The 20,746-nt window shown below is 34.2% G+C and overlaps 1 protein-coding gene across 2 annotated transcripts in view; it reads right to left on the bottom strand.

Moving 5' to 3' along the window:
- Positions 1 to 246: 246 nt before the first annotated feature.
- The window catches only part of CCDC172 (coiled-coil domain containing 172), a 55,742-nt gene continuing 35,242 nt past the window's right edge, over positions 247 to 20,746 (bottom strand). For both annotated transcript variants that reach the window (XM_004050145.3, XM_019034491.3), the window contains exons 8-9: positions 1,770 to 1,857; positions 247 to 953 (exon numbers count right to left, since the gene is read on the bottom strand). In XM_004050145.3, the coding sequence (XP_004050193.3) occupies positions 918 to 953; positions 1,770 to 1,857 (124 nt within the window). In that variant the 3' untranslated portion in view covers positions 247 to 917. The remainder of the gene's footprint in view (positions 954 to 1,769; positions 1,858 to 20,746) is intronic.

Genomic DNA, 20,746 nt, shown 5'->3' with positions numbered 1-20,746 from the left:
GGAAAACTTTTACAGATGAAGGTCCTCAGAGGAACTCTGTCAACAGACATTTTATGATTAGAGAATAATTAAAATGAAAGCAAGCACCTTTGTTAGTGGAAGTGGCACCAACACAACTGGGCCAATAAACTGAATGTTTCTTCCTATGTGTGTTTCATTGGACCCAAGCTAAACTACAACAAAAAATGAAAAGTATAGTGTATCAGTCCATTCTCGCATTGCTATGAAGAAATACCTGAGACTGGGTAATTTATAAAGAACACAAGTTTAATTGTCCCACGGTTCTGCAGGCTGTACAGGAAGCATAGTGACTTCTGCTTCTAGGGAGGCCTCAGGAAGTTTCCAATCATGACTGAAGGCAAAGGGGGAGTGAGACATCTCATACGGTGGCAGCAGGAGCAAAGTGGAGAAGTGCTATACACTAGTAAACAACTAGCTCTCAGGAGAACTCAAGGACAGTACCAAGAAGAATGGTGCTAAGCTATTCATGAGAAACCCACCCCCGTGATCCGATCACCTCCTATCAGGACCCACCTCCAACACTGGGGATCACAATTCAACATGAGATTTGGGCATGGACACAGATCCAAACCATATTATATAGATTAGAAAGAATAGGACAGCTTGAGGTTCAGGGGCATATAAGAAGCCTGGGAACATGGTATCTACTTCTTCTCCTATTCCTTCTTTTAGAAACAAAATCAAACCACAGAAGAACTCTTAAAGTTTGAGTAACAAGACAAAAATTATCTTAAAGGGCTAACACATCATTTCTAGATAATAACAATTTGAATATTTTAAACCCCATATTTCCCACAAGGATCTGTTGTAACGGGTACCATTCATATATCTATCACAAATATTTGATTCTCAGATATTCTGATCAAATCTCAGATGGCTGATCAATTCTCTGTAAGTTATTTGCTTTCCTGAAGATCTTTCTGTGCCAATGTCTGAAAAGAAAACAGTAATTACTCATGAGGAAAAGTAAATTCTTAATAAAATAATTACATAAAATGTACCTAAATTTAATGACAATAAACTCTGGGCATTTCTTAATTATATTTTTTATAAAAAAAACATAAATTCAAAGGTAACTTATTGAAACATTTTTTGAACAAGAAAATGTTTACATAAAATATGTAACAACATGCAATGTATCAAATTAAAACTACATTTTAAGATAGTTTAAAGCTATTCATGTCTTTCACTAAAATACAGTATGGCAAATACTGTGTTCATTTTATAAACAACCAAAGTAAGAGGTTAAAGCAATTTAAAGTGCTCCTACACAATCTGAAAATACATTTCCAATAATTGAATTCAAGGTTTTTGAGATTATACAAATACTCAATAAGAAAGTTTTAGGATCAAATATAATAAAAGTATAATTTATGCCTATCAAAAACAAAAAGCTTTTAAGGCATTATGATAGTTAAATTTCCTTCAGTGCAGTAATCCTCTAATAACAGTTTCAGTCAAGGAAATGTTATGAGGTCAGATCTAAAGTTGCTTTTTTTTAACTTACTTTGAAATCATACATATTCTCTTTGAATATAATTTGCTTCATGTAGCACCTAACTCTCTAGGAACTCAAAACACTTCATAGATTTACATCCTGATCCTAGTTATCTTCATTATTGCTTTTTTTTTTTTTTTTTTGCAGAGGGATTAAACACTAGTTCAGTGATTTGTACACCAGTAAAACCATTCCTTACCAGCAGGTAAAATAATGCTGAACAAAAGTTAAACAATCAATGATAACTTACCAACTCCAAAAATTCTATTTCTGTTTGGAGAGCTTCATAAACACTTTCCATGTCGTCTTCCTTATAAAGTTCTAATTCTTTTTTAAGTCTATTTTAAAAGAAAATTTCACCTGTTAGTTTAATAATAAACTGTAATTGTATTACTGCACAGAGAGGGACAAGTTTGTAGCTTCTATAATCAGAATTTCAAGTTGACTAAATAATTGGCATATTTTAATTATCTATAATTCCATAAAGACTATATACAATTTTGCGGTAAAACTTTTCATAAAGAAATTAAGGTAGACTGACTAGTAGACATTTAATATTTTTGTTATTGTTGTTTTTTGAGATGGAGTCTCGCTCTGTCATCCAGGCTGGAGTACAGTGGTGTGATCTTGGCTCACTGCAACCTCTGCTTCCTGGGTTCAAGCGATTCTCCTGCCTCAGCCTCCCAAGTAGCTGGGATTACAGGCGGCTGCCACCACACTCAGCTAATTTTTGTGTTTTTAGTAGAGATGGGGTTTCGCCATGTTGGCTAGGCTGGTCTTAAACTCCTGACATCAAGTGATTCACCTGCCTGAACCTCCCAAAGTGCTGGGATTACAGGTGTTAGCCACCACGCCCAGCTGACATTTAATAATTTTATCATAACTAAAAGAGCAACATGAGCTGGTGGATAAAAAATATATAGTACTATGTCTTAACATCTCTGTTTTAGTCCTGGCCACCAGCAAACTGAATAAGCTTAGTTAAAACATTTAGCTTCTCTGAACCTCACCTGAAAACTTTTAAGTATAGAAAAAAAAATGACCCTTGAGCTCTCTTCTTGATCTAAAATTAAACTATAACTTTATAATATACATGCATAATTAAAACATATCTTAATTTGGGAGTGAGAAAGCAACATCTTTCTTTTCCCCAATTAAGTTTCTTTTCCCCAATTAAGTCTTTAAGTTTTTGAATATTTTGAATTTTTTAACATGAAAAAGCACATACATTTTATTAACATGCATTGGGAATCACAAAAAAATAGGTTGGTTAGAACTGAAGCGGTTACATTCAGGTTTATTACCCTCTTAATGAAGGAAAGGGGGTTTGGAGTTGTTAAAGTTTATGAGAGACTGTCGTTTGAAATGATCAAACCAAAATGGAGTTTCTGGAGCTAGGTGCCAGGTAATCTATCTTGAAAATGGGCCAGTTTCCCAAAAAATAGGAGATTCATAGCAACCAATCAAAGGGGCCTTGAACCAACATAAGGCAGTCTCCTCTGAATTATGACTATAAGAAATTAATTTTGAAATGATTCTAGAAAAATCCAATTAAATGTTTATACTGATTTTTTTTATTATACTTTAAGTTTTAGGGTACATGTGCACAACGTGCAGGTTTGTTACATATGTATACATGTGCCATGTTGGTGTGCTGCACCCATTAACTCATCGTTTAACATTAGGTATATCTCCTAATGCTATCCCTCCCCTCTCCCCCTACCCCATACTGAATTTTTTTGTATTTTCGGTTTTTCTTTTTTATAAGACTTTAAGGAACTAGACTATATGGAAGTATATGGGTGTAGTAATGGAAGATAAGGGCTATTTTCATTAAAATCTATTTATGCATACTCATCTTGGTATTGGCTCTGTCTTCAATGATAACAGTACCTCCTCTCTCCCTGGAATTAGTGCGTCACCCTTCTCATGCCTTACTTTTAAGCAGATAAAGCCTAAAAGGGTAGAGAATTCTTCCTGTATCTATTGAGTATCAATTGCCAAGATAATCCTTATGACAATGTGGTATAATTTCAGGGTGGTATATTCTGGTCCCTTTAAAGCAAGGTCAGATAGGCAATAGAAACAATAACCTTAAACAAAGAGCCAACAATTGTACTAATATCATACAAGTTTGATGATTATAAATGTGCTCTGGAAATTTATTGCCAAATCAGCACAGACTTTGAGGAATTTTTTAAAAATTATTTTATACCTGTATTTAATGTGGAAAATAGTAAAAGTAAGTTTTCCATTTCTGGCATTATGACTAACATTTTTTTCTGAAAAGAAAAACATAAACAAAAGCTAGGAGCTGTGGCTGAAGAGGTAGAAAGCTAGAGCCTGGAATTGGGCAGCTAGGAGGTTAAAGCTGCCCTGAGGGGAGATATGAGGAACAACATTGCTCTCCCAAACCTAAGCAACTCCTGGGCCAGCAACAAAGTGAGAAGTGTAGATCAGTTTGAACCTTTGTTGAGCCCTGACCCTCAAGGGGAAGCTGAAGGAGTTGTAAGATCAGTGGCATTTCCTGGATGCCAGCAGATGCAAAAGAAAATCTTCTCTATGGCTGCATAGTATTCCATGGTGTATATGTGCCACATTTTCTTTATCCAAATGCCCATCATTGATGGGCATTGTGGATGGTTCCAAGTCTTTGCTATTGTGAACAATGCTACAGTAAACATATGTGTGCATGTGTCTTTATAGCAGAATGATTTATAATCCTTTGGGTATATACCCAGTAATGGGATTGCTGAGTCAAATGGTATTTCTAGTTCTAGATCCTTGAGGAATCGCCATACTGTCTTCCACAATGGTTGAACTAATTTACACTCCCACTAACAGTGTACAAGTGTTCCTATTTCTCCACATCCTCTCTAGCATCTGTTTCCTGACTTTTTAATGATCACCATTCTAACTGGTGTGAGATGGTATTTCATTGTGGTTTTGATTTGCATTTCTCTAATGACCAGTGATAATGAGCTTTTTTTCATATCTGTTGGCTGCATAAGTGTCTTTTGAGAAGTGTCTGTTCATATCCTTGGCCCACTTTTTGATGGGGCTGTTTGTTTTTTTCTTGTAAATTTAAGTTCTTTGTAGATTCTGCATATTAGACCTTTGTCAGATGGGATGAGTTCATGTTCTTTGCAGGGACATGGATGAAGCTGGAAACCATGATTCTCAGCAAACTAATACAAGAACAGAAAACCAAACACCGCATGTTCTCACTCATAAGTGGGAACTGAACAATGAGAACACGTGGACACAGGGAGGGGAACATCACATACTGGGGCCTGTCAGGGGGTGGGGGGCTAGGGGAGGGATAGCATTAGGAGAAATACCTAATGTAGATGATGGGTTGATGGGTGCAGCAAACCACCATGGCACGTGTATACCTATGTAACAAATCTGCATGTTCTGCACATGTACCACAGAACTTAAAGTATAATAATAATAATAAAAAGAAAATATTCTCTAAAGGACATCTTAACAAATTTAGACCCGCAGCCCTGTCATAGATTGAGAACAATGAGTTTGCAGCAAAAATTCGTGAAGCACCCAACAAGGAAAGCCATTATAAAGTAAAAGCAGAGACAGGAAGCAATAGCTTACACCCAGGCTATTCACAAAACTACAGACTATTCACAAAATAAAATGTCCAATGGCTAATAAAAATAGGAAATGGTATTAAATTTCATTCTGAATCAGGGAAATACAAAGAAAAGCATAAGGAAATACCGTTAAACATTCACCAGAATAACTAAAATGAAAGATAGGCAGTACCAGGTGTTGATAAGGATATAAAGAAACTAGAACTTCCAGACCGCTAGTACAGGATATTGCTTTCCATTCTTTTTTTTTTTTTTTAACGTATCTACATCTTTATATTTAAAGTGAGTTTCTTGTGGAAACCATATATTTGTGTCTTACTCTTTTATCTAATGTAATAATCTGTCTTTTACTTGGCATATTTAGACCATTTTCATTTAATATAGTTATTCATATGGCTGAATTAAAAATATAAGATTTTTCTAATAATTTTCTATTTGTTCTATATGTGCTTTGCCCTTTTCTTTCCCTCTCTTTCTACCTGCTTTTGGACTTTTTAAATAATTACATTTTAGCTCCTCTATTGACTTGTTACTTATACTTACTATATTCCCCCTTTATCCATGGGGGCTACATGCTCCAATACTCTCAGTGGACAACTGAAACTGCAGACAGTACTGAACTCTCTATATGCTATGATTTTTCCTATATATATATACCTATGATAAAGTTTAATTTATAAATTAGGCACATAAAGATATTATCAATAATACCTAATAATAAAATAGAACAATTATGACAATATACTGTACTAAAAGTTATATGAATGTGGTCTCTCTCTCTCTCTCAAGATATCTTATTGCACTGTAGATCTTACGAACCTCAGCACACAATTTTTTTCCTTTCCTTCTTAAGTCAGAAACTTTCATCTTTTCACTTACAGGAAGCACTTTACACCTCCTTTTTGGCATATATGAATTGCCAGCATCACTACTCCTGTGACTTGGGCCCATCATTAAGTGCAATAAGGGTTACCACAAAGACTGTGATAGCATAACAGTCGATATGATAACTCAGATGGCTACGAAATGACTAGCAGGCAGGTAGCATATACAGTGCAGATACACTGGACAAAGGGATGATTTATGTCCAGGGAAGAATGGAGCAGAACTGCACAGGAGTTCATCATGCTACTCAGAATGGTGTGCAATTTAGAATTGTTTATTTATGAAATTTTTCATTTAATATTTGGAACCATGGGTGAATGTGGGTAACTGGAACTGCAGAAAGAAACTGCAAATAAGGGGGACTACTGTATTTTTTTAAAGTTGTAGTGCTTGCATATGGGTTAATACATGTCTTCAATTTATTACTGTGTACTCTCAAATAATATAACACTGCTTTACTTGGCAGGACCACAGTGGCTCATGCCTGTAATCCCAGCACTTTGGGAAGCCAAGGTGGGCAGATCACTTGAAGCCAGGAGTTCAAGACCGACCTGGCCAACATGGGGAAACCCCGTCTCTACTAAAAATACAAAAATTAGCCAGGTGTGGTGGCACACGCCTGTAATCCCAGCTACTTGGGTGGCTGAGGCATGAGAACAGCTTGAACCCCAGAGGCGGAGGTTGCAGTGAGCCAAGATTGTGCCACTGCACTCCAGTCTGGGCAACAAAGAGAGACTGTGTCTCAAAAAAAGAAAAATAAAATAACACTTGCTATACTTATAGGATAAGAAACTTAAAACAGTTTATTTCCAATTTCTTCCTCCCATTTTTTGTTCGGTCATCATCATACATTTTTGTTTTTACATATGCTATAAACCTAAAATGTATTCCTACTTTTTTGCTTTTGTCACTTATTTGTTACATCAATTAAAAGTGAAAAAGGGGCCTTTATGTTTATCTTCATTTTCATTTCTAATTTTATATTTATCTTCATTATCTTTCATTTAGTTATTTATTTTTAAGTAGAGATGGGGTCTCTCTATGTTGTCCAGGGTAGTCTCAAACTCCAGGGCTCGAACTCCTGGACTCAAGCTATCTGCCCACTTCAGCCTCTCAAAGTACTGGGATTATAGGTATGAGCCACCATGACTGGCCCATTTGAACCATTTCTGGAGTTTTATTATTTCTTTGCATAGCTCCAAATTTCTATCTGGTATAGTCCTTCTTTCTGAAAAGCTTATACAGCCCTTTTCTGTAATGTAGTCCGTTTGCAAGAAATTCAATCAACTTGAGTTTGTCTAAAAATATCTGTATTTGCCTCCATATGTGAAAGGGATTTTCACTGACAATTCTGAGCTGGCAGCTGTTACTTTCATTCTTTAGGATGTCATTCCCTTGTCTTCTGGTTTGCATGATTTCTGATGAGAAGTCTTCTATAGTTATTATCTTCATTCCTTTGTATATAATGTCTTTGTGTCTTTTCTCTTTCTGCCTTCCTTCCTGATTTTCTCTTTATCTTTATTTTTCAGAGGTTCAAATATGATGTGTATAGATGTTTGTTTTTCTTTAATGCTGCTTGGGGCTCTCTGAGCTTCTTGTATCTGTGCTCTAAAGTATTTCATTATTTTTGTAGAATTCTCTACCATTATTACTGACAAATGAACAAATATAATCTCAAATGCACTATGATAAATCTAAAAAGCCAGACCGAAGAGGATACATAGCATATTATTCCATTTGTACGACATATTGGAAAAAGCAAAACTAGGAAAACAGATCAGGGGCTGGGGCTGGAAAACAGGCACTGAGTATAAATAGGCAGGAGGGTACATTCTGGGATCATCAAAGTATTCTATATCTTGATTGCAGTGGTGGTTACATAACTGAATATTTTTGCCAATTCACTGTATACTAAAAGGTAAATTTTCTCTATGTAAGTTTTAAAAAAGGCAATGACAGAAGTCAAAGTTCCTATAAAATAACAATTAAATTTTTTTAATTCAAAATTTTTTAATTAAAAATTTTTAAGTTTCCAAAAGGAAAAATAATGTAAAAAAGACCTCTCAATACGAAAACCAAATAAAACTACCTATAAGTTATGTATACAAGCTAAGAAGGAAACAGAGGATTTTGCAAAACTTGAAATTACATGTAAATAGGGAAATAAACATCTAACTTCAGCTCTGAAGCCTACACCAATGCAGAAAGAGTTAAGTAACCACTCAATGGTAGAGAGAAGAAAGGAAAAAGGGTGCCTAAGGGTGATGAAATACAGATTAAATGACCCTCAGAAAGTGAAAGTCCTTCCCCGTGTAGGGAAACACTGAGAGAAGGTCTGAGGCCTCACAGTTGAAAGTAATGGCTTCTGTAGGGTGGAAGAAGTTTGTTTAAATCAATGGCTCTCTTATCTTTTGGGTAGAGACAGTTGCAGTGTTTTGATTTAATGATGTTCTTTTTGTCTTTCCAGTGCTTTTCATTTCCATTTCTTGATTCCTTCTTGTCTTTAAACGTTATAGTCCCTGCAAATTTGTCTATTTCTCACCCAGTAACCATAGCTGAAATGAAGAAAGTTTTTGTTTTGTTTTGCTGATGAAGTTTTTTAAAAACTGTATTATGAACAAAAAGCAAAAATACTTTGAGACACCAGATAATCCAAAAACTATATAAATTGATCTAAAGTATGAAGATATAAGGAAAACAGTGAATTTCTTTTCCTGAAGCAAGCATAACATTGATAGCAGACCTGATCAAGATAGTGAATACATATACACACACATACACATGTCTATGAATACTAATGCAAAAATTATAAATAAAATATTAGTAAAAAGAATCCAATACCACATTAAATAAATAATATACTAAGATCTATTAGGATTTGTTCCTGGAATTAATGTATGGTTAAATATTAGAAATTCATTAATATAATTGACCATATTAATATTTCCAAGGGAAAAATAATATGATTATCTTCAGAGGTGCTGAAAGGGTGTTTAAAATATTAAAACTTATCCCTAATTTAAAAAAAACTTTCAATAAAATCAGAATTAATACATATTATTTTTACCCAATAAAAAAATACATATGTCAATCCCAAAGTAAGCATATTATTGCTGGGGAAACACTAGAGTCAATCTCCTTAAGGTCAGGAATAAGGATGCCCATTACCTTTATTACTTTTTAATATTAAGTTGGAAGAACTAGCCATTAAAATTAGTCTAGAGAAAATAATTAGAGGCATAATAGTTTGAGAGACAAAATAAAGTTATTTTAATTTTCAGGTAATATGACAATATAACTGAAAACTCAAAAATATCAATGAATAAAAAAATTCAAATAATAAAATAGTAAGGTGACAAGATATAAAATTAGCATACAAAAATAGCCTTCATTTTCATCAATAATAACATGACTTTTTCTTTCATAGGACATCATAAAAATGTTAATTATTTCTACATTAAATCAGATTGAATATGATCCTGATAAAAATACAAATTTTTTCCTTGATGCTAGGCAAATTGATCCTAAAGTTTATATGGAAAAAAATAAACATTCAAATAAGGCTCTTTAATGTTTTTCTTTTTAGGAAAGCCCTGAGAAAGAAAAAAAAAAAAGGAGTGACTAGCCCTACCAACCACTAAATCCTACTATTTATCTTTTATAATTAAAACACTGCAGTACTGGCATATAAATAGAACAGTGGGATACAGTAGAAGACAGACAGAGTAAACTATAAATGGAAATCTAGTAGATAATAGAGGTGACACCTCAAACCACTGGGAAAAAGAGATAGACTCTTCATTAAATTGTGTTGAGAAAACTGGATAGTCATTTGCAAATGGATATAAATGGATTGCCAAAGCTAAAGTTGGATCTATATTACACAGCATATACAAGAATACCCTCGAAATGGATCAAAGATTTAAATGTAAAAAATGAAACCATACAAGGTCAAAGTGAAAGCATCAATAGATTATTCGATAAACTGGGTGTAGGTAAAGACTTTAAAACTATTGCTCAAAACACAAATGCAATAAAAGAAAAGAGTATTAAATTCAATTATGTTTAAAAGGTTGTGTAGCAAAAATCACCGTAAGTAAAGTTCAAAGATAAATGACAAACCATAAGAAAATATTTGCCACGTATGTCACAGATAAAGGATTAATATCCATAATATATAAATAAATTTTCTAATCAGGGACAAAAAGACCAAAAGCCTGATAGAAAAATGGGAAAAAGTCATAGAGAGGTAGTTAAAAAAACAATTTACAAATGGTCCTTAAAGGTATAAACACTCAAATTCACTCATAATGAAGAGTTGCAAATATACTACACATGAATATTGTTTCTCATCTATCACACTGGCAAAACTTCAAAAACTTGACAACAAACTCTTTTGGCAAGATTATGGGAAAAAAAATTGTGCTCAAACGTTGCTAGAGGAAATTCAAAACGGTATGAGCTCGATGGAGGACAATGGGGCAAGATCCAACAAAACTACATTTGCATTTTCCCTTTGACACTGCCACTCCATATCCAGTAAGATACTGTATAAATACAAAACAACATATACACAAGATTATTTATTGCAGCATTATCTGTAATCACAAAATACTGGAAACAATGTAAGTGTCTATTCATATGAGACTGGTTGCATAAACTGTAGTACATCTGTTACAATGAAGTATTATATAGCTATAAAAATGAAGATAATCTCTTTTAACTATTACAAAATGAATTCCAGGATATATTGTTAAATAAAAACCGGAAAGATACAAAAGACTATATACAGTGTGTTAACGTTTGTGAAAGAGAAAGGGATATGAGAATATATAATTAAATGTCTATTTTTGGAAAAAGAAACACAGGAAGGATGAATCAAAAACTAGCAAAAACAGTAACCTACAGCAGTGAGTGAAAATGCAGTAGGATAGAGAATGGAATGAAATGCCTCTGGATGTATCTTTTTATATACTTTTACTCTTCAATTACATTGATGTTTTACTTATTTATCAAATAAAATTCCATCAATAAAGCTGAGAAAACGAGCCCTAAAGTTAGATGAAAAGAACACTTGAGTTAAACACAAATGGAAATGAATAAGCCTAACTACATTTCAAATTTATAATCATAAGAAAAAATAAAAAAGAATTAAAGTGATTTTTGAACACAATAGTCTATTCACCCTCAGTGGGATGTATAGTAAGGCACTAAGAATTATAGAGGAATCTTATACTTTATTTAGTAGGCTTGTTGTTAGTGGGGGTACATGGCTAGTAATTCTAAAATTATTTTGTGATATTTGTAGGATTTAGGATATTAATAATTACACTGATATAATTGAGAAACAGAGTTTTAACTAGAAAGAAGACATACATACAGAATGGAGGAAGGAGAAGAAAAACCCAGTCATTTTGGATTTGAGTTGGAGGAGATTGTGTAAATTTACCATTTAAAAATGGTAATTTTAGTTGTGTCCATTTAAAGTGCTTAGAAGCAATGACATCCAGTAGCAATGAGCACATCTAGTACTGTGGTCTGAATTTCTAAATACTATTCCCAACTCAAAGATAATAGGGCTTCCTGAAAAAAATAATTGGTTCCAGGATTGAGGGAGGTATGTATAAGAAGAGCCTGGAACACCTTCTTGCACCAGAAAAAAAGTGGTTTTTAAAAAACCACACAGAAATCAATTTCAGAGGGATTGCCTCTGGCCAAATTTGGGAAAATTGGGGTATCAAAAATAATAATGACGGTAATGGATTATGACCCATGTAACTTTAAAAGGTGCATGAGTACATAGAGAATTTTTTTTTAAAGGAGAAATAAAAAGGGTGGGGGAAGGAGGGGAAAAGGAAACCTCTTTTTAAAAGAACTTTACCAATTAATAAATAAATAAAGAATGCCATGATTAGAAATTACCATTTTGCAGCCACCATTGTAATAACTGATTCAAGGAGGAATCATTAGTGGACAATAAATGGTTGAGAGAAGGGTTATTGGGGAAAGGATATGTACAAGGTATCAAAGGGTCATCCTATATATTACTTAGTACTACCAATGGAAAAATAGTACTTTCTCACCAGAGAAATCTGGCAGATGTAATCTTAACTAAGGGATCAAACTTAACATTACCAAAAATGAAACAAACTGACATTATGAGCCTCCTGATATAATGCTCTGAAAAAGACACACTATCACTTACATAATATTCTTGCCAAAAAAATTACCTTGCATATAATCTCAAAGGAACAAATAAGTACAAACTGAAGAACATTCTATAAAACAACTAGCCTTGACACCTCAGAAAAAGTGTCAATTTAATGAAAGGAGAGGAATTGTTCTTGAATAAAAGAGCTTAGAAGAAAACATAATTTGTAATCCTCAATTGGTTCCTAGATATAAGAAGGAGAGAGAGAGGAGGAAGGGAAAGAAGACAAGAAAGAGACAGAAAGGAAGTGAAAAAGTAAGAAGAAAAGTAGCTATAATGAACACAATTAAGATAACGGGAAATATTAATATAGACTGTTAAATAATAGTACTGTACCAATGATAAATTTCCTGTTTGTTAATTTTCTTTTTCTTTTTTTTTTTTTTTTGAGACAGAGTCTCGCTCTGTCACCCAGGCTGCAAGCTCTGCCTCCTGGGTTCACACCATTCTCCTGCCTCAGCCTCCCGAGTAGCTGGGACTACAAACACCCACCACCACGCCCAGATTTTTTTTTGTACTTTTAGTAGAGATGGGATTTCACTGTGTTAGCCAGGATGGTCTCGATCCCCTGACCTTGTGATCCACCCGCGTCAGCCTCCCAAACTGCTGGGATTACAGGCATAAGCCACCGCGCCTGGCCTCTAATTTTGTTAATATGACATAATAATTGCACATATTTTTGGGATACAGTGTGATGTTTTGATACATGCATACAATGTGCAACAGTCAAATCAGGGTATTTTGTATATCCATCACCTCATACATTTATCATTACTTTATCATGAGAACATTCAAAATCCTCTCTTGTGGCTATTTTGAAATATACAATAGAATATTGTTAATGAAGAAACAAAAATGCTAACTATAAAAAATGATTAAAAATTTCAACCACAGCAAAAGTAGGAACTCTTCAACTAGAACAGCCTAAAGCAAACAACAAAACCCCATAAAATTGGAGAAGATATTTTTAATTCATTAACAGACAAAATTCACAACTACTGAAAGAGCAAAACTTTAAAACTTCTGGAAATTAATAGGAAAAAGACAAATTACTCAAACAATCTAGTAGAAAAATAAGAGTTACTTTACAGAAAAAAATGCATGGATCATAAACAGATGCAAAAGATGCTCAACCATATATGTAGTCAGGACAAGGCCATTAGAGACCATGAAATATCATCTTATGTCCACAAGATTGGCAAAAACTAAAAAGCCTTTAAAAAGCATTGAAGAGGATGGAGATCAACAGGAAATTTCATAATGTGCTAATGAGAATATAAACTGGCTTAATCACACTGGAAAATAGTCTGTCGTCATCTTGTGAAGTTCAACATTCGCATGCCCTACACTCAGCAATTCCAACAGGCATCTATCCTGGAACAACTCTTGCATATGTGCACCAGCAGCACTGCTGGTGATACCAAAATCTTGAAACAAACCAAATGTCCATTAAAAAGAGAAAAAAATATGCTATGGTCATACATCTACACTCACCAACATGGGTAAATCTTAGAAAAAACATTGAATAAAATACAAATCCCAGATAGTATAATATAATTTTTACACAACTCAAAAACAAATACAAATAACCAATAGATTGTGCATGTATGTATAGGTTAGATGATAAATGCATGCTGTAAACTAAAGTTAGTTATATAATACTATAAAGAAAATTATATATACACAAGTAAATGAATCACATTGTAGAACGACATGCACAAGAAAATGAAATACAATATAGGACATCAACGATATCTGGGGTAATGAAGGGAGTATGGAATAAAAGAGAAGCCATAGCTAATGCAAGTTATTGGTAATATTCTAGTTTATTTCATGGATGATCATTTTTAGCTCATATTTAGCTCATATTTAGTTCACAGGTGCTCATTATATTAGTATACTTTAGAAATTACATATAGTTTACATATATTATTTTAAGGACCACTAGGGAATAAAAATATAATATTTATAATAAGGGTGGATGGTGAAATACCCTATTCAGTCATACATCATTTAACAACAGGAATATACTGTGAGAAATGCATAGTTAGGTGATTTTGTCATTGTATAAATATCATAGAGTGAACTTACACAAACCTAGATTGGATAGCACACCAGACACCTAGGCTATAGGGTATAGCCGATGATCATAGGTTACAAACCTGTACTGCATGTTACTGTACTGAATACTGTAGGCAACTGAAACACAATGGTAAGTATGTGTGTATCTAAACATAGAAAAGGTGGAATAAAAAGTGCAGTCTTATAATCTTATGGGACCACTCTTAGATATGTGATATGCTGTTGATTGAAATGTCATTATGCAGCACATATGTATATTGAAGTTCACTGTGTTCTGTCTGAACTTTTAGGAATTTAATAGTAAATGAGAAATCTAAAGGAATGCTTAATAAGGAAAGATAAGTTACTAATTTTAAGCATCATATATTTACACATGTATAAAAACCCTTGTAATAAATATTTTTAAAGAGTAAATGGAAAGTTAAGTGGAGAGTTACAATATACTATGGATGCTGCTATTGAAATGTACATAAGCCTTCTTTTTAATAAATTTATTTTTCAAATAAAATGGTAGAGATATTCCCACCATTCCATCAACACGTGCTCATCCATCTCTTCACTTCAAATGGACTACAGGTTCTGTATGACTTCTCATGCCTATCAGAATTAGGTGGTGACCACTCACCCTTTTAGTTACCTAAAAATAAGAATGAGAGACTGCTGAAATTAAGGAGGGCATTCAGAGCAAATTATAGGAAGTATTTCCCTATTTAGCATATAATCAAGCTGTAGAATTTAGATCTGCACTTAAAGAAAAGATTGCTGTTGCTAGCTTCAAAAGAGGCCAGATGATAATGGCATGAATATTAATACGTTTGCTGCTAGCCAAAGGAATATAATGGTAAGTAGATCTCATGCTTCAGTGCATAGACTGATTGCCTACAGGAGTCAAGGACTTCCCTCACTCACTGAACTAAGGGCACTTTGCACTGGTTATTGTCACTTTTCTCTGAGTCATCAAATAATGACTATGATAGGCCAACATTGCTAATTAGTTTAGAAAAACTTATGTTCCATGTATTTTTATAATTTCCTGCATCATTATAAATTTTTTTCAGTTACCTCTCAGAGACATAGAAAACCCTTAACTAACAACATACTCATTTTAGCTACAGAATTGTACACACTACTATTTAAAGTAGAAAGGACAGATTTCACCCAAAGTCCTAGTGCTCAAATGCAATGCTGTTAAAATTTATGTATATTTCATTGCAGTCTCTAGTTTTCATATAAGTGATTATACAATTTTGCTTCCTAGTTTTGCTTTTGTGTGTATGTATTTGTGTGTGTGCTCAATGCTATTTTATATATTTCCCCCAGTTAACTATTAATTGCATACCAATTAATACTATTTAAGATAAATATGTAGTAATTCTAGTGGTTACATCATTAATTAACATAATCATTTCTTATAACAGGGCATTTCAGTTTTTTTTTTACCATAAATAATATTACTATGAATACCTTTGTGAGCATAAAGCTTCCTCTGTACTTAGCATTGTCTTCCTTAGAATACAGCTCATAAATGGAATTATTGGGTCAAATGGCATAAACATTTTAAGATGCTTATAATAATTTGTTTGTCTTAAATTTCATTCCAAATATATCTAAGCATGTATACTGCCACCAGCCATGTATAAGTCATCTCTGCAGCACACACTTGCCAATTTTGATTATGATCACTTGATCTTTCAAAAATTGATAGACTAAATAATATTTAGTGGTTTTAATTTACATTTTATTGATAATCAGTATAGCTCAATTACATTGTCTTACTCATGTTGGTATCCCCAGCAACTAGCATACTGTACGGTACAAAGTAGGTGTTTAATGCATGTTTGATAAATGCATGGATAAAGAACCACTAATTTAATGTTTTCTAATGGATTTTTATCAGTTGATTTTTTAACAAGCTGTTATCCTTTGTTTATCATAATGACTATAATTTTATTCCAGTTTACCATTTAATCTTGATGACTTTTATTGACACATGAAACTTTAAATCTATTATTATTATTATTATTATTTTTTTTTTTTTGAGACCAAGTCTCGCTCCTGTTGCCCAGGCTGAAGTGTAATGATGTGATCTCGGCTTATTGCAACCTCTGCCTCCTGGGTTCAAGAGATTCTCCTGCCTCAGCATCCTGAGTAGCTGGGATTACAGGCATCCACCCCCAGCTAATTTTTGTATTTGTAGTAGAGGCGGGGTTTCACCATGTTGGCCAGGCCAGTCTCGAACTCCTTACCTCAGGTGATCCACCTGCTTTGGCCTCCCAAAGTGTTGGTATTATAGACGTGACTCACTGCGCCCAGCCGAAATTTTAAATCTTGTATGTTAAATTTATTAGTCTTGTCCTTTTTGGTTTTCTTAATCACACTAGAGGTTTAATAAGCAGTTCTTCCTACTTTCCACTGGTTTTTCCATGGACTGACTTTTTACATATTCTCTATCTCTATATTAATTCATATAAAATTATTTTAGTGGCATTTAAGCACAAAATTATTCTATTTAAAGTACTATCAGTACTCCAATTTCATATATAATTTATTTCTGAAAGTGGGTATGAAAGTTGAATGTGTGACAGTAGAATTATCAGTTTTCTAATTCTGCTTTCCTTCAGTCCAGGCCAAGAGCAGATAGGTAAGAGCTTTCACAGGTGTGTAAGGCTAGACCAGAGGAATCTGCTGAGAAAGGGCTAGAAGAGGGAGCGGTCCTGCCAGCATCTCCCTTCCTCCAAATCCTGGTTGGTTGGGGTAGGCATCTCCTTTTACCACATATTTTCTGTCATCTTCCCAAACCCACACCAAAAGGGGTTGATTTATAAAGATAAACATAGGAAAATGAAAAAAGAAATCTGTATGACATTAAAGATACCAGTGAATTTAGAAAATAATCACTGTAATATTTTGTATGGCTTGTATAATAAAATTATTTCACAATTTAGGGGAAAAGTTACATTTATATCAGAATATAACTTTTAAAATAATCAATGGAGTCTACCGTAAAAATTTCCTCTGTGTTTGCTTTGAAGCTTTAATAACTACAGTATGTGCCAAGGATTCACAGAACAGGGGATCTCTATTAGCTTGAAGGCTACATAATCAATGCTGTAGAGACACTTCTGTTAGTGAATAAATGATGAAGTTTTACCAGAAAAGATGCAGAGTCAACAGAAATATTCAGCAAAATATAGAGCTAAAAAACAATCCTGGAATTAAATGGGGATTCTCATATTTTATAAATGTTAAAAAAGATGGAGATAATATAGGTAAGGTACAGATACACAACTATTTGACTAATATTTTGAGGACACTGTAGAATTGAGATCTTGTTACTCTTGTCTACTTTGAGCTTCTCTGTTGTTGAAAACAAAGAGCAAAGATAATGTAGACTATTTTATAAATGGAGCCTGGGTAACAATTCATATTACTCTACGAAATGCTGCTTATTCTAAATAATGTTACAGAAAGACTCTTGCAAGTATTTAAGGATACATTTATAAAAGTGTGTCTAATTATGAATATTTAGAAACTATCTTGTACATCCATTAATGAGAGACTGGTTATATAAATATGGCATCTCCATATAATAGCATTAAAAAGAATGAAGATTAGTACAAACTAAAATGAAAACATCTACATTTTGATAAATAATTAAGCAAACTGCAGACCAGTAAGTGTGATTCATAATCCCATTTTTGCTAAACACACACAGACACACCTATGTACATGTGTGTACACACACAAACAGAAATAAATTCTGACAGTATACACATCAAACTTTTAACAGTAGTCACACTTGGGGTGTCAGAGCAAGGGTATGAAAAGCAATCTCGGCTCACTGCAAGCTCTGCCTCTCAGGTTCACACCATTCTCCTGCCTCAGCCTCCCGAGTAGCTGAGGCTACAGGCGCCTGCCACCACGCCCGGCTAGTTTTTTAGTATTTTTAGTAGAGACGGGGTTTCACCATGTTAGCCAGGATGGTCTCAATCTCCTGACTTCGTGATCTGCCCCCCTTGGCCTCCCAAAGTGCTAGGATTACAGGCATGAGCCACCACGCCTGGCCCGCCTGTTCTCATAATAAAAAATATATACATGTGAAAATATACATATTTATTTATGTATCCTTGAAAGAGTTTGAAAACATGTTAATACCATATTGAGTTTATGCCTTCTTACAAGTCTAAGGACCAACAGTGTGACCTCTATGACCAACTTAACTAGATGACTTTTTCACTGAAGAGGTCACAGCACTGCTTTACTACATGACATTAATGCATTTAGAGTCTCTCGTAGCAGGTGTATATTAACTTTTGTGCAGCTTACATTGCAAATATGCTCTTCACAAACCATACTACCTTTTTTCTTTTCATTTCTTTTTGTTCTTATTGCCCTGTCTTGTGGTGATGAAACAAAGCCACACCATCTTTAAGTGCTCAGAATGAAAATCTCATGCTGTTGCCTATGCAGATTTATTCCTAAAACAATCTTCCTATTGCATTAAACAAGCACAAATATCAGTAATACAAGATGTACAACCATTCTAGAAGGAAGTTTTGTGGTGAAAGAAAATTCCTGAAATGTTTACAATTGTCTGTTATGTTATAATTTGGAGTAAGTTAAAAAAATCATGATCAAGAACTGTGCATTTTGGTAACCCTGGTGTTGGGTAATAACAAAAAATAATAGGTTTGTGCAGTGGCTCACGCCTGTAATCTTAACACTTTGGGAGGCCGAGGCAGGTGTATCACTTGGGGTCAGGAGTTTGAGATCAGTCTGGCCAACGTGGTGAAACCCTGTCTCTACTAAAAATACAAAAATTAGTCAGGCGTGGCGGTGCATGCCTATAATCCCTTGCTCTGGGATACAGAGCAAGACTTTGTCTCAAATACTAATACTAATACTAATACTAATACTAATACTAATACTACTACTACTAATAATAATAGGTTTGGGGGTTTACAGAGGCCCAATATATAATACTCTTCTTTCCTGCCTGAAATCTGCCCAATCAAAAAATAAGAAAGGCAGAAGGCAAGCATAAATGTCACATTTATTACTGATATAGCAGATACTGGAGAATGTGGCTTAAATCTGTAGGCAAGGGTTTGCTAATATCAAACCCCAGTATTAGACTAACAACTCACACCATTAAAGGTAGCAGTGGACCCCACAGGCTTTCTCTTGTGGAGTCCAGCAACGATAAAACTTAAGAGATGGAGAAGCAGAGTGGGAAAACATGCTCTCTGAGGCAGGCCATGTTCCAAAGAGACAGGGAAAAGAAAGGGGCTGGGCTCCACATTTCCCAGTTTGCCTTTCCAGATTCACCGACCAGACTGTGTCACTCCTCTCCACATTAGGATAAGGGAATGAGTGACTAAGGGGAGGTCAGCATGATTAAACTTGTAAAGCTTTTTCCACATCGAAGAAAAAGATAGGAATGAAAATAATCCATTCCAAAGTGGCACTTTCCCAGTGGTTAGAATACATAATGTCTTTGCAAATAACACTGAAAATATATGAAGACGAACTTTAATCTTTTCGTAGTGAAAATTCAATTATATGTAGACTCAATTACGGGAACAAATATTTATTGAACACTATGTGCCCTGGACTGTGCAAGATGCAAAGAGTGAAAGAAAGATGAACCATAAGTGGGGGGAGAGCTGGGTTTCAAAAGGGTTTAACCACTATGCTTACTGCCTCTTAAGACTCTGATCTTTATTATTTCTGTTCTCCCTACACTATATGAAAAAACCAGATTAGTCATAATTACATACCTCTTTGGGAGGTTTCTGATAAATTAACCTAACCTGCGGTTTAAGTGTAAATCATAGCAATATTCTATAAGTCAGCTGCTTAAATGTGTGTTAGTTACACACTTACTCTTCAAAACAGAATGTTTAAATAAACAAACATCTTGATATTTAGAAATAGAGACAGATTATTTAAAGCAGAGACTATTATCGTTCTGAATGTGAACCATTAAACCATTGTGAATGCAAACGTTACCTAAAGCAGAGACCACTAAACTGTGAAACACTGGTTCTCTACACTAATGGATAACATCGAGATAGAGTCCAACAAATAACCTGAACATGGCATATTAAGCTTTAAAATATGAACCATAATCGTTATAAAAGAATTTCAATACAGACAAAATAAAGCATGTATTAAAGTTGTCTAATTACTAAAACTAGAAACAGTAAGCTCATAGAAATGAATTAATATTAAAGATTTCCTCTGTAATTGCTTTCTTACTGGTTAAAGTTAATGAATGTAGAAGTCATAATAACCTTGAAATAAAGCTGGTTCTCAACTTGGGGGGACTTTGCAACCCCCTTCCCCAGTGGACATTGTGCAATGTCTGGAGACATTTTTGGTTGCCACAACCGGTGAATGCAGGGTGCTACTGCATGCATCTAGTGGGTAGAGGAC

Source organism: Gorilla gorilla, chromosome 8, assembly GCF_029281585.2.
Source record: "Gorilla gorilla gorilla isolate KB3781 chromosome 8, NHGRI_mGorGor1-v2.1_pri, whole genome shotgun sequence".
NCBI lineage: Eukaryota > Metazoa > Chordata > Mammalia > Primates > Hominidae > Gorilla > Gorilla gorilla.
The sequence above is the reverse complement of the archived record's forward strand: the minus strand, read 5'-3'. Positions and strand labels throughout refer to the sequence as shown.